Source organism: Harpegnathos saltator, unplaced genomic scaffold (assembly GCF_003227715.2).
Source record: "Harpegnathos saltator strain DR-91 unplaced genomic scaffold, Hsal_v8.6 scaffold28, whole genome shotgun sequence".
Classification (NCBI taxonomy): Eukaryota; Metazoa; Arthropoda; class Insecta; order Hymenoptera; family Formicidae; genus Harpegnathos; species Harpegnathos saltator.
In genome coordinates, this window is record NW_020230072.1 from 220,477 (window position 1) to 236,433 (window position 15,957).

Genomic DNA, 15,957 nt, shown 5'->3' on the forward strand with positions numbered 1-15,957 from the left:
TTATCAGGCAATACAGGATCTCGTCTTGACTGGCTGGATCATGCTCGGATCTTGCCTTGACTGGCTGGATCATGCTCGGATCTTGCCTTGACTGGTTGGATCATGCTCAGATCTTGCCTTGACTGGTTGGATCATGCTCGGATCTTGCCTTGACTGGTTGGATCATGTAAGATAAGACTATTGAAAAGTAAATGTTTTACGAAATATTTTGTATTTTTATCAAAATTTTATAAATTTGGAGCTTTATAACTCGAAAAGCACTTCACCAAAAAACATTTGATTATAGTATTTTGGGAAGTTCTCGTCAGCTACAAGAATATGTAATAAAAAATAGGGGATGTCGTCTAAAAAAATTGAGGTAATCTTCACGTGACTTTCAAATGACTCTTCAATATCAAATCAATGGTACCATCTTATGGCCCCCTCGAAACCATACAAAACATGTCTGAACTATTTTTCTCTAAAATCAAAAATAATAGAGATATTTGGAATGGATACTTAAAATGGGACACCCTGTATATATATATATATATATAGATCTGTTCTTTTTCGCTGCACTGGTGCAATAAGTTAGAGTAAAACAAATATATATTTGTCTCACTCTAACTTATTACATCAGTGCAGCAAAAAAGAACAGGCCTCATATTTATATATATGTGTACCAGATTTCAATGTAGTACGTATCCCACTCTGTATTACGTGACCCACTTTAATTCCATCAGTTCCGGTGTATCAAGGTGGCGCTCCAACAACCCGTCGCTCTAAAGTCACTAGATATCAAGAAGCACGGTAGTGCCTCGCGCCAAGTTGAAGTGCAACGAAGTTGCGCCCGAACAGCGCGAGGCATACCGTGCCTATTATACGCGAAATTGCGAATTGAAACGAGGTGAGATATTCATATCTCAGCAATGGCGGAACCGATCGACGTTTTTTTAGTCCCAATTGATTCAGCCAGATTCAGCCTTAAAAAATAGGATGAAAAGTGTCCTAGTGTTTTTTGTGTACGTTGTCTCCAAGTATATATATTTTAAGACAAAGTCCAAATTACGGAAAATTACGATTCAGTAAGAAAGTAAGAAAGAAACGCTAGAGCGCCGTGGAGAGGGGATTTGTGCATCTCGTTTTTCCGACACCAGAGGCGTTACGAGCGCGCTGAAGAAGCAAAGAGCAGCGAGTGCGAGTGAGCAAGCAATAGAGAGTAAGAGAGAGAAGAATATTGCTAGAATACAGGAGGTGAAAATATGTGACAGATAGAGAGAGAGAGAGAGAGGGGGGGGGAGGGAGAGGGAGAGGGAGAGGGAGAGGGACAGGGAGAGGGAGAGGGAGAAGGGGAGAGGGAGAGGGAGAGGGAGAGGGAGAGGGAGAGAGAGAGGGAGAGGGAGAAGGAGAGAGAGGGAGAGGGAGAGAGAGAGCGAGAGAGAGAGCGAGAGAGAGAGAGAGAGAACGGGAGAGAGAACGGGAGAGAGAACGGGAGAGAGAACGGGAGAGAGAACGGGAAAGAGAAGGGGAGAGAGAACGGGAGAAAGAACGCGAGAGAGAACGCGAGAGAGAACGGGAGAGAGAACGGGAGAGAAAACGGAAGAGAGAGCAAGAGCGAGAGCGAGAGCGAGAGAGAGAGAGAGAGAGAGAGAGAGAGAGAGAGAGAGGATGGGAACAGGCGAGAAAGAGAACGGGCGAAAGGGGTAAAAGAGAGAGGCATAAAAAGGTGAGAATGTTGGTATGCGTTGGTATGTTATGACGCACGTCATTTGATTGCCGATTAGCTGATGCTGAGCAGACGATGTGATGAGCTATGCCATCGAAAAATCAATACCGGTGTTTATTGACTCATCGTCCAGGGTGAACGCCCTTCAATTATAAGGAACGTTTCATACAATTTATAAGTGGTGTTACGCGATTTAGCTGGATAATTAACAAGTATAAATTAGTAATACTTATATATTAATGATGTATGTACGTGACGTATATATAAAATTACAAGTAAAACTTATACAAGCGCAACATGTATTGTGTTATTAGGTGCGCAACTAAGTTCTCGCTGTTTTTTTTATGAAAATGCAACTTTATTGTGAAAAAATGGTTACAAATGAATCATTCAAAATATTGCCCATCGCTAGCGACAACTTTTTCCCATCTTTCTGGCAGAGCTCGAGTACCGTCACGGTAGAAGTGTTCGTCTTGTGAGGCTATCCATTTTCCGAATCAAGCCATTTTGAGATGTCTTCATATGAGCGGAACTGCTGATTAGCCAGACCATGTGCCATCGAACGGAACAAGTAATAATCGGACGGCGCAATATCTGGGGAATATGGCGGGTGGGGTAGGACTTCCCATTTGAGCGTTTCTAAGTAGGTTTTAACGGGTTTGGCAACGTGAGGCCGAGCGTTGTCATGCTGTAGAATCACTTTTTCGTGCCTCTGCTCGTATTGTGGCCGCTTTTTGCGCAGTGCTCAGCTCAATCGCATCAATTGAGTTCGATACCGTTCCCCAGTGATGGTTTCGTTCGGTTTCAACAGCTCATAATAAATAACACCACCCTGGTCCCACCAAATACACAACAAAACCTTCGCAGCGTGAATATTCGGCCGAGCCGACGACGTAGAAGCATGACCGGGCAGTCCCCATGATTTTGTTCTCTTTGGGTTGCTGTAATGAATCCATTTTTCATCACCCGTAACGATGCGATGAAGAAAACCCTTCCTTTTTTGCCGCTGGAGCAGTTGTTCACAAGCGAAAAAACGACGCTCAACGTCTCTTGGCTTCAAATCATAAGGAACCCAAGTTCCTTGTTTTTTAATCATTCCCAACGCATGCAATCGCTTGGAAATGGCTTGGCGGGTAACTCCTAATGCTGAAGCAAGCTCCTTTTGCGTTTGGCACGGATCCTCATCGAGCAATGCCTCCAATTCAGCGTCTTCGAAGGTTTTTGGCCTTCTTTCACGCGAATGGTCGTCAACATCGAAATCACCGTCTTTGAAGCGACGGAACCAATCACGGCACGTTGTTTCACTTAGAGCAGCACCTCCGTAAACTTTTTGGAGTTCTCGATGCGCTTCAGCCGCCTTTTCTTCGAATGAAAGAAGAAAAGTAACACTTCCCGCAAATGACGATTATTTGGCACAAAATCAGACATTTTCACACAACAAAAAGTATATGACGCAAAAACAAAATCACTAATGTGTCAAAGCGGTTTGTTTACCATATGTCTAAGCTTGGTTCATGACGTTTTGGTTATGTCACAATCGACCAGCACTTACTACTGGAGCCATCTCTTGAAAAACAGCGGGAACTTAGTTGCGCACCTAATATTTTAAGAAATTTCAAATTCAAATTTTTTTTTAAAGGTATATATATGTACATAACAAGTTTTTACAAGTAAAACTTAAAGATAATACATAAGATTTTATAAGTTTTACAAGTAAAACTTATAAAAACTTACCTTTTTAAACAAAAAGGTAAAAAAAGGCGCCGAGTACAAGCGCAACACGTATTGTGTTATTTTTAGAAGTATCAAACTCAAATTATTTTTTTTACGGTATATATGTGTACATAAGTTTTTACAAGTAAAACTTATAATTATAATAAAACTCTGCAACACTTTTCCACTGTACAAAAGAAATGATATATTAGAACAGTAGCGCCAACTGAGAAACCTAACATATATACAGGGTGTTGGATAGCTGATCATGCAGACGAAAGTTGGAGATAGATTGGGTGTAGCCGAGAAGAAAAGTCATGTACCATAATGTCAAATTGCCAATAGTTATCGAGTTATTAATTAAAACATGTGAGCCAACGAGCGCGTAGAGAGCGGAGGGCGGCCGCAGTAAGCACGTAGACATTTGATACAGGCGAAGTCAGTGAGCGGCGGTAGGCAAGCGCGCGTGGCAAGGGGCAACGTAAGCGACAAGAGGCGATCGCGCGCGACGAGGAGCGAGCGAGCTTTTTCTTTATAGTTTTTTCCTTATAGCTCGCTCACTTTTCGTCGTTCGCGCTCGCTCGCTCTTCGTCGCGCTCGCTCGCCTCTTATCGCTTGCGCTCGCTCGCTCCTCGTCGTGCGCGTTCGCCTCTTGTTATTTACGTTGCCCCTTGCCGCGCATGCTCGCCTACCGCCACTCGCTGACTCCGCCTATGTCAAATGTCTACGTGCTTATTGCGGTCGCCCTCCGCTCTCTACGCGCTCGTTGGCTCACATGTTTTAATTAATAACTCGATAACTATTGGCAATTTGTCATTATGGTACATGACTTTTCTTCTCGGCTACACCCAATCTATCTCTAACTTTTGTCTGCATGATCAGCTATCAAAAATCCTGTATATATAATTATTGTATACTTAACTTAATATTTTTAGAAATCTCAAATTCAAATTATTTTCTTTTTTAAGATATATATTATGTACATAACAAAAGTTTTTATAATATATGACATAAACTTTTAAAAGTAAAAATTATATCGTGTTATAAAAATTTAACACGTTTGTTAATATTGTCCAATATTAAAAAAAAATATCTTTTTAAATATTATGTACATAACATAAATTTTTATAAGTAAAACATCAAATTATTTTTTTTTTAAGATATATATGTACATAAACTTTTAAAAGTAAAAATTATATCGTGTTATAAAAATTTAACACGTTTGTTAATAGTGTTCAATATTTAAAAAAAAATATCTTTTTAAAGGTAATGTTATTCAAAATATTCAAGAAAACCTAGCTACAAAAAATGTTCATAACATAAATTTTTACAAGTAAAATTTATCATTCTTTATTAGAACACTGAGTTATATAAAGTACCGCAATTCATAAAACTCATGCTTTAGCAGATTGGACTGAAAATGGTGTCGAAAAGTGTATATAGTGTACACTTTATGTCATAGATATACACTTAGTACAAGTCGCGTAATGTATCGTGACAGCTATTATCGTGTGCGACTGAAAGGAAAAAGACGTATGTAAAACGTAAATAATCAACGAATGAAATGCCAGCGTGTTGTATCGATAATTGTAACAACCGTAGTGAAAACTCATTTCGATTTTTCGGTATTCCATCAGCACAGAAAAAGCGAGACGAATGGGTGGTACTGATTGGGAAAAATACATTACCGAAATGGGCTGCAGTTTGTGAGGTATAATCAAGGAAGTATAATTGCATGTAAGGTAATGTATATTTTACAGTAATATTTATCATATATATGTGCGTATTTTGCAGGTGCACTTTGATGAAAATCAATTTGAGCAACATAGACAAGATGGAAGAAAATTGCTCCGTCCTTTTGCTACACCGAATCTATTGCTGAAACGCATAGTTGCTACAAATACAATACATAAATCCAAACATGAAGTATTTAGTCATGTCGAAGATTTAGAATATAGTAAGTATGACAGAATACAAAAACACATTGAAATAAGAATGTAAATGATCTGAATTGTGTTTTTACATAAACACAAATGTTAGGGCTTGAGCACAATAGACATATCCCAAAGAGAACAGAAAAGTCAAAATGAAGTCAATTTGACGTCATTTTGACTACATTTACGTCAATATTTGGTCATGAATAAAATCTCAATCTCATATGACTTAAAATTGACTTTATATTGATTTCTCAATTTATTGAGTTTTTTTAAGTTTCAGATATTGCGGCATATTTTTTTAATTATATATATATATATGCGTATTATTATGAAAATGTATGATATAACAATAATCAGAAAAAGGTTAAAGTTTGACCATTCAGATACAATTGTATTCTTAAACATTTGTGTTCAAAAGAGTGTTGCTCTGAGTTGCTGATTAAAATAATATAAAATTTTGAATCTTTTTTCTTAAGCCACGGCACACGGTGCTTGTTTTCGTGCTGGATTGCTTGCTGAATGAAAATACTGCGTTGTGATTGGTATATTTTCGAAGATGGATGGAAATGCACCAATCAGAACGCAGTATTTTCATCCAGCAAGCGATCCAGCACGAAAACAATAAGCGTCGTGTGCCGCTGGCTTAACTATTTTCCTTATTGAATATTATTTAAGATCGTCTTAAATTCATCTTCAGTTATTGTGTAATCAATAAAATGAACCGTACAGAATTGGAAGATGAAATTCAAACTAAAATATAACATCAGACTATGAATATCGGCTCTAAATATTCCAGTGAACGTTGAATCGGATTTCGATACGATATTCATTTCTTGCTGGGTACTAAGAAAATTGGTCGATCAGAGTCAAATTTTTCGATCATAAGAATAATTGATGATGATTTGTTGATTCGCTTATTGTTTACATCTTATTGATTAAGTTCGTACGCCACGGTCCAATGGTATTCGAATACATATGACATGTATATATGGTCTGTTATTTTCACTTGGGCTGCGTTCCGATATTCACTGCCAGCACTAAAATTCTATAGTATACATGACACAAACTCTGTATTTTCAGTACTGGCAGTGAATTTCGGAGCCTTGTTCGCAAGCTAACTACATTTAAACCAGTGGCACACGGTGCTTGTTTTCGTGCTGGATTGCTTGCTGGATGGAAATACTGCGTTCTGATTGGTACTTTTCCGAAGATGGATGGAAATGCACCAATCAGAACACAGTATTTTCATCCAGCAAGCAATCTAGCACGAAAACAAGCACCGTGTGCCGTTGGCTTTACATTCACTGAAGGCAGTAAAATGTGAAAATGACTGGTGTTGCCAAAAAAATGCGATTCTATTAGGAAAAATATAAGAGAAGAGAATAATATAAAAAAAATATGAAAATGACGAAAGAGTTAAAGAAGAGAGAGGTAAGTGAATCTCGATTTACATTTATATTAGTTTTTCTGGTAATCATTGGGTTGCACAATAAAATTTAACTTAATACTATTATCTCTTTCTTTACGTACTTGTTCCTTGTGACACATCTCTTTTCATCATTACAATCTATTTTATTTAATAAAATATTTGGTCATATTTTTAGGTTATATTTTAGGTTATACTTGATCTCCAATATTTAATACAATACTAAATATAGTATTTTCTATATTAGAGAAATGTAAACACAAATAACTGCTTTAAAACTAAATGTGGAAAAATTTTAATCTTGAATATGATCATTCGAACACCTCAAAATGATATTTTCCTACTGGGATATAGGTTTAGAACAAAAAGATTATTATAATTTTCCTATTGCATCTTCAGAACTTGGAATTGTTAAAGTTTCTCGTCTAGAAAGCGAGAAAACTGCTTATAAAATTAAAAATTTTTTTTGTAAATGCGTTCTTTTTCCGGACAATAACGAAACATTTGTATGCATTCCTTTTGTATACTGCAATAATCATTAAAATGCTAGTAAGAACAAATTCTATATTTTTTTTTATTTCATTATACAAATTATATTATCTTGTAGGCCAATGTTTTATTTTTCTTTTCAGTTTGCACTTGTGGAATTTAATGATTCATGTGACGAATCTGAGACACTAATAGAAGTAATTCCTTCTAAATGGCTCTTTGATAACAATACTATGTGCAAATATCCACCTAAAAAAGATAAACTTAAAACTACCCGTTTGATTCTGTCAAGAATCGACCCAGGACAAGATTGGGATATTTATAATCTTCGATTGCATCATTATTATAGTAATTTTATAACTTCTTCAGATATATTACCATATATTTTACTTTTAAATACAGAGTTATTTCAATGCCGATATACCTAAAATATAATTGCACTTTATTATATTAACAAATAAGTTTCAGTATCATGTGTATCTATGTTATATTTTTATACTTTCTTACTTGTAGATACTTACAATGCTGCTCTCAAAGCGGCTAAAACTGTTCTAGAGGGAGAAGTTGCTCGGTCAGATGTGGAAACAGATTATGACCAACCAAGAAAGAAAAAAAGAATAAAAAATATATGTCCTCTTTAGAAGATGAAAAATTAGATAATCCTGCATTACATATCCCTTGTGGTACAAGCAGTGAAATACTTGCTCCAAATTCTCTTCTTCCAAATAAATTCAAAAAACTTATTAAAAATAAATCAGTGAAAATATCTACTAAACAGTTAATAGAAAAAGACATATCTATAGGAAAATCATTATCTTGTAACGAATCAAGTATTAAGTCATTAGGCCATTTAAAGTTAACTCACCATAACATTACATTAGAGGAAAATCCGATAAAGCTGCATTCTTTACTAAATGAGAGTATGTACATGTATATTCATAAATAATGTTTATATAATTAATTATTTATTATTATATATTATTATATAAATTATTATTATATATTTATTATTATATATTATTATTATATAAATAAGCACATAAATTATTATATAAATAATTATTTATGTGCTTTTTAAAATTAAATTTAATAACAATCTGTTTCATCTTTTTAGTAATTGTACAGTTTTATAGTCTTTTTATAATTTTAGCTGTACAACAAAATTATTGTTCTAAAGATTGTTGTTACGTCCTAGAGGAGGAGCACAACTTTCCGTTCGCGAGTAAGGCGAACCTCGTTCGTAACCGCGTACCAATGAACGGGTTAGGGACCCGACGGGTCCCTTTACTCGGACACAGACGTACGACGAACGGTCCGTTTTTCGATCAAGGACGCGAGTCCCTTTACCGGGGATAGGACCATGAGTTGACTGTCGAAGGTGGGGTGATTTTGAAATTAATTGGTGATAATAACTATTAACATATTTATTAAAATAAAGATGACAAAATTATATAACGTAATGGTTTGAATTAACAAATTTATTAATAATAGGATATAACGGTGCGGATTGAATTTTTACAGGTTTATTAAGATGAATAGCGACCCAAAATGATGTAATTGAATGGTTTGAACATGACAATTATACTTAGATGAATGAGTGTGTATGAGTGTATGAAATGGAAAAAGAAAGGGATGGAAAAGGGAACGAATATGAATAGGAAGTTCAAGGGTGGAATAAATAAAATAGAAGTAGGAAGATAAAGTAAAGAAAATGAAACTTACTACTGATTCAGGATGAGTTGACACAAGCAGAAGTGAGAATGGCGCAGATCTGCGTAGGTGTTCTCGTTTCCAATATTCGTATTCCGATTGAGGCACCAAATAGTCGTTCACTTATTGTGACGTGGCAGCCGGAAAGGCGCCCGTCACAGGCCGACCTTTCGGCCCTTAGGCGAGACTCTCGGGAGGGGGTGTCGCCTTGCGCTCTCCCCCGTAATAATTAGTGTTAGTAGTCGGAGCGCGCAGGTGGAACGGTCCCGCGTCCCCGAGCTCTGTGCCCCTGGACCTCCTGCGCCGCCCATCAGGAGCGGAGGAATCGGTGGAGGAAGGAAGAGGATGACACCCCCTTGGCAAGACCGCCACCCCAGGTGAATGCACTCCTTTAATAATACTAGTATCGGTTTCGTATCGTCGTGAAAGGTTCTCGCTGTCGCTTCCGTTGTCCACAGGCCTGCAAGGATATCGCGCCGAACGGTCGGCGTTCCCGTGCTTGGCGCGTGAACGCCGGCTAGACAAAGCCAGCCTGAACACTGAGATCGGGCGAGTGTGAGCAAGAGAGAGAGAGAGTGAGCAAGAGAGTGAGACCGAGCACCCGTCCCGCGGATCGAAAAACAAAGATCCGCGGAAGGATTCCCGTATAGGGAGATTTACCGAGGAACGGGGAGAGACGGGTAGCACGAGACAACACCAACGGACAAGAAAGTCTGTCAGGGGAGAAGGAGATAAAAAGAGGAGACTCCCATTGTCTCTCTAATATCGCCGACCTGCTTCCGAATAGTAGCTGAGAGATATCGACTACCGCGAAGGAGAATAAAAGCGAAAGCATTAGTGAAGTTTTTTGGCGTCAGCAAGCGGAGGGCTCCGAACGTACCGCTCGCCTAGGAGGGGACGTCAGTGGCAGCGCGTGCCAGAGCGAGCGTGAGAGGGAGAAGAGAGGAGGACCACGTCGCTGGGAGGTTCCCGATTGTGTAAGACCTTCCACCTGCATTATTGTTTCGGTGTCGTAAGCGAAAAGAGTCTCGTCAAAGTTATCGGCGTAGCGAACAATCTCGAATTCGCGAGAGCCCAAGCGGAGTGTATCGTATCGAGGGGGTCGGACCGTTCCGATTCCCGAAATAATAAAGCTAAAGATAGTCGAAACGCGCCTCGTTATTTTTGTGTTTTCCCGGTCGTTCCCGACTTCCGACGAACCCTTCCCGTCCACCGACTTAAATATCGAAGGGCTACCGGTCCCGTCGACTTCGCGTGTCTCGGCCCTTTGGTGAGGTGTCGCGTAGCGTTGGTGAACGGTGCAGCCCGCTGCACCTGGCGCCCAACCGATTTTGTGAGAGCTAGGTTGGCCGAGACGCGCGGACCGACGGCAGTTTGCCGACGGCGAGCGATAATCGCGTCGCATTATATAAAGAGGAAGCCCGCACTTTTTCCAAAATCCGAATGCTTGAATATTTGAATACTAAATATTTGAATAAACTGGAATTATGAAGATTTGAATCTGAATCCTAATGCTCAAGATCTGAATATCCGAGTTCTGAATATCTGAGTTTTGAATATCTGGGAGTCTGAGCTTTTTCGTTTCCGTGTTCTTCTGTCTCTCAGAGTAGTGGTGTCGCGGAAGCGGATTACCGCGGTTTTTATACTGATAATCGGAGGCAGAAGCTATCAGGGTGGGTAGAGAGATGGCCTTTGAGGAAGGGGTGAATTGGTCTTAGTGAGAAAAAGTCTCAGCCATTAGAAATTAAGGATGAAGTTAAAAGACATCATGGGAAGAGACAGTTAGTTTTTGGAAATATGAATATGAAAAGGCTAAAGGGTGGAGCGTGGGTGTCTCATAGTTTTAGGTGGATATGATATGATTGGCTGAATGAATTAGGCGCGACAAGCGTGGAGGTGGTAGATTCTTGAGATAGAGAAATGTATACAAGTGGCCAGCTGGAAAAATCAAAATGCCGTAAATCAAAGGCTGCGATCAGATTTTACGACTATCAGTGAAGTAAACTTTGTTGGTTAACTGATAGGACACATATGGTTTTGGATTGGGAAGATGTAAGTTTCAAGTTTTAGAGCAGGAATGCTCTGAGTTGCTTTGTTTTACTGAAGGTTTATTAGCGCGGAGTTTCAAATTTTTATAGCTAGGACGACGGACACACTTGGCGAACACTACCCAGATATAAACTTTAAACGAAGACGTAAATTTTTACAACAGGGCACTGTTTCCTGTTATGGAATTTTCCCGAATCGCCTTTCATTTGGCGCGACGGCTGTTCGCCAGATGGGTCTGTTTCCTAATTTATATTTATATATGTATATATTCCTATTATAGTTATATTAGGAGAATATAAATCCGCGAGAGGAAAGAATTTTTACTAATTAAATCTACAGGACGTAACAGATTGTAATACAGAAATATCGGACAAAGTGATCGTAGAACCACTGCAATCAAACAAGACAAAACCTCTTAGAAAATTGCATAGCATCTCTCAACATTTAGATAAAGAGAACTATCTTAATTTTTCTAATAGTAAGTTGTCATTTTCAAGTAATAACGATATTTTTATATTAATTATAGATGATTTTATTCCTGCAAACTTTTGTATAATTTATTTTGTGGACGGTTATAGCTTCTCCAAAGTACTTGTCTCTTCAATTGAATACAGATGATGATGAACAACCTACTACATCAAGATCAAATAGTTCTACAATGTCCATGAGCACACTGCCTGTACATATGGAGTAGAATCTCTTTAGGAGGAAACTAAATGCTTCCCCAAATAACAAAGCAAAGTCATCTCTCTTTGATGAATGTAAATAATTTCACATTTTTTCTATTATACTTTCTTCAGTACATTATCTTGCATTAAAAAAAATATATATATGGCAGATGTTATGCTGTTTCTCTCTTTGACACTCGTACGCGGGCAGAGACACTCACTCTCTATCTCTCTCTTTGTCTGTCTTTCTCTCTCTCTCTCTCTCTCTCTCTCTCTCTCTCTCTCTCTCTCTCTCTCTCTGTCTCTTTCTCAGCTGCATAGTTCCTCTCTTTAAATAAAATTATGATTATATAAATGTGAATATGTTCATATTTTTATTATATTTTATGCAATCAATATTGGAAATAAAATAACAATTCTAATGTTAATTCAGATGATAGGAACAATGAACATAAAAAAATTTATATAATACAATGAACTGCGAAACTCTACAAGATGAAAATGAAGATGATGTTTTACAAAAAAAAAAAAGACTTTAATGTCAGTAGATAATGAGAAAAATCAAGCATCTCCAAATTCACCACTATCCTAAGATAATTTAATTTTCTCAACAATCTCACGCTTCAGAAGTAGTTTTCATAAATATTATTTTTCCTAATATGTTATACGTTTATTATGTTTATCAAATGCAAAACGCGATTTACTGACAACAACATTAAACCATTTTAAGAAGCTTCATAGTAATAATTCCCTTTATTCTAATTTATATAACTGCAATATATATAAGGGTTGTTTAAAAAGTAATACCTAACATTTTTTTCAGAACATATTTATTCAAAATGATTGAAATTTGATGAAAATATATAAATAAATATTTCTTTTACACATACTATTTTTCGAAATGATCTCCATCAACTTGTATGGCCTTATGCCAGCGTTGAAGAAATGTTCAATTCCTTTCCGATACCGGTTTTTCTTCGTAACATTGGCGTAAGACTATACAATTTGATGAAGACTATGTCAAAAAATAGTATGTGAAAGAAACATTTATTAATATTTTCAACCATTTTGAATAAATACATTCTGAGAAAAAAAATGTGGAACATTACTTTTTGAACAATCCTTGTATGTTTCACGCATACTAACTTTCTAATCATTAATTAATATGTCCGTAGGACCGGTCGTATCTAATCTTGATAGAGATTTGCTTCGAGATATATCAAGTAAACTGAATATATTGCTGATGAACCAACGTCGCATCTTAAATGAAATATTTCCTGGTGAAGCTATTGTGGAAAGACCCGAAAATTGTCCTCCTCTTCCATTACGAGATGAGAAGTCATTTGAAGAATTCAACGAATTTTTGAAGAATAAAATTGCGTACTCTCAATTTGTAAGTGCAGCTAATCTCTTTGGATTGTTGGAAAACGTCATCCGCTGCGTTGAAATAAGATCGTCTCAAGATCAGTCTTAAAATGTTTCTCTTGTCATTTTATTGGTTGAATGGAATTTTAAAACTAATCTTAAGGCGATCTTAAATATATGTAAGACCCGATTATATAAATATCGATCTCGTAATTGCAGTTAACGATAATTTCGTTATTGCGCAACTTTTTTATGGTAGGGAAAAGTTGCGCAACAATACAGAAACTGTCATTAACTACAATAACAGGTTACAGAATTTAAGAATTATTCATAGAACGATCCAAATCTGCTTCATTTGAAATAGTTATAATTAATTATTAAATATTAATAATAAAGAGTCTAAGTTCTTCTTCAATCTAGCATCATCATTCTATCCTTGTTGTTGGATCACTGAATATTGCTTGTATCACTGAATATTTAAATATTAATAGGTTTGAAAAATCTAATAAGTTTGAACGATCACGAGCATCAAATACAACTTAGCCTTCTTCCTAATATTTAATATTTATTTCTATTTCTAATATGCTGTCTATTGTGCTCAGGCCTTTATTTTAATATACATTACTTAAATTAAAACATATTTATACAAGTGCAAATGAACATACAACACATAATGCAATTAAAAATACTTTCCATATCGATGTCGAGTGTAACAATAAGAACAGTGAACTGGATGCAAGAGCACTCATTGAAGCAGAAGTTGTACAACCTACCAAAACAACCAATTCTGGAGACATTGCAGTGAAGCGTAATATATATGATGAAACAACTGTTAAAAAATTGAAGCAATCATTAAAACAGATGCAACAAAAAAATCGTCTGTTGAAAAAACGGTTGCAAAAAAGAGATGCACGTTTTCAGACATTGTTTAACAAAGATCAAACGGATTTTCTCACACATAATACACAAAGGGGACACATATGGTCTGCAAATACTATAAATAAAGCATTGAGACTATATGTGGCCTGCGGTTGTAAAGGATATGAAGAATTGCGCAGGCAGAATCTACCATATCCAAGTATCCGCACTTTACAGCATCGTATATCCTTACTGGCTTAAAGGGCTTACCCTTTAAGCCAGGTACTTATGGAGAGATAATGAACCTTATAAAAATAAAGGTAGTGTGAATAATAATTACTGTCATAAACATAAACATTTGTTTATGATTTTGTAATATAATACTCAGTAATATATAATTATAGATACAATCTTTTCGACCAGAAGAAAAACACGCAGTATTATTAATAGACGAAATGTCTATAAAACCGGATTTACAGTATGATAGTTGTACGGCTTCAGTTATTGGACGACCAACAATGAAATTATCAGGTGAATTGGATTGTAGCAATAAACAAGCTACTCATAGCCTCGTGTTTATGCTATGTGGTGTTTCCACGAAATGGAAGCAAACTGTTGGTTACGAATTCACAGCCAATTCATTTTGTGCTAATGAAATAGTGCAGAAGATCACAACAATAATTCAAAAGGCACACGATATTGGACTGACAATCAAGGTAATAATATCCGACATGGGCGCACTAAACAGAAGCTGGTGGAAAGTATTGAATATTACGGCTAGCAAATTTAGCAAAATCAATAATTTTATTCAACATCCATGCAACGACCAAGATAGATTGTTTGTTATGGCAGATAATGTTCACGTATATAAGAATGTTGCATGCTCACTAACATCGGGAAAAACATTTTATGTGGACGAAACAATAATGAAAAGATGTAACTTGTCACATAAAGCAATTTCCATTGTGCCTATTCGTGAAGTATTTCATTTAGACCGAAATGAAACATTGAAATTGTGTCCACGTCTCACAGAACATTGTATAAATCTATCGCATTTTGAAAAAATGAATGCTGCATTAAGTGTTGCAGTATTGAATAATAATGTTGCTGCTGCAATATTATATCATATAAATCACGGCCGCATTGCTGATATACAAAAGACTACTGCTTGGTTCTTAACAATAATACACAAGTGATTCAAACTCATGACAAGTCGTTATGAAAAACTTGCATTATCTCATTCTAATGAATCAGTGTACAATGATTATATAACGTTTCTAAAAGAGTTTATGGATATTGTGAGAGCAATAACAGTCGATGCTGGTAAATGGCAACCATTCCAGAGTGATTTATTATTGTGTACACAAACTGCTCTGGATGTACAAGTAGAATATTTAAAGAAATATAAGTTTAAATATATATTACTTGGACGACTTACACAAGACGCCTTGGAAAATTTATTTTCATTAATCCGAGGGAGACAACCTGTTCCAAATGCACGTGATTTCAAACATGCATTACGATTGATTTCCTTATCCCAGTTCCAAGCAAATATTGATCATGGCAATTACTCGATGAGTGATTCTGAACATCTCATTAAATATTGTACTACATTAAAACAACTTCAATGCAAAAAGACTGCAGAGGTACAATGTCTGGATAATATTAATGAAGTCATGTTGAATTCAAAAATTTATATCCCATTAGTAGGAACTGAAACAGATCTCAGCGATACTGTACAGACAGTTTTATACCATTTAACAGGTGCCTTATTATTTAAAATAAAAAATTTTACATGTAAGAAATGTTTCACACCGCTTATAACAACTAGTAACACTGATGATAATGATAATAATAATTTACACTATTTTTCGAAATTAAGACAATTTAAAGAAAATAGTTTATTATTTCCAATTGCAGACATATTTAATGTTATATATAAATGTGAAATATTATTCAGAAAAAATAAGTAGATGTTATTATCAAATATATTACCAGTACCAGAATTTATTCAAAATTGCTTACAAACCTATTCTA

General features: G+C 36.3%; 1 protein-coding gene and 1 long non-coding RNA gene across 2 annotated transcripts; both read left to right on the plus strand.

Annotated features, from left to right (window-relative positions):
* The first annotated feature begins 7,474 nt into the window (after positions 1–7,474).
* Positions 7,475–8,983, plus strand: LOC112588734 (uncharacterized). Its single transcript, XR_003113017.1, has 4 exons — positions 7,475–7,618; positions 7,784–8,190; positions 8,421–8,648; positions 8,792–8,983. It is a non-coding gene; the product is annotated as an uncharacterized LOC112588734 (long non-coding RNA).
* Positions 8,984–13,678: 4,695 nt separating this feature from the next.
* On the plus strand, positions 13,679–15,435 carry LOC112588735 (uncharacterized). Its single transcript, XM_025299462.1, has 2 exons — positions 13,679–14,240; positions 14,325–15,435. Exons 1-2 carry the CDS (start codon positions 14,220–14,222, stop codon positions 15,114–15,116), a joined length of 813 nt encoding a protein of 270 aa, XP_025155247.1. The 5' UTR covers positions 13,679–14,219; the 3' UTR covers positions 15,117–15,435.
* Positions 15,436–15,957: the final 522 nt, after the last annotated feature.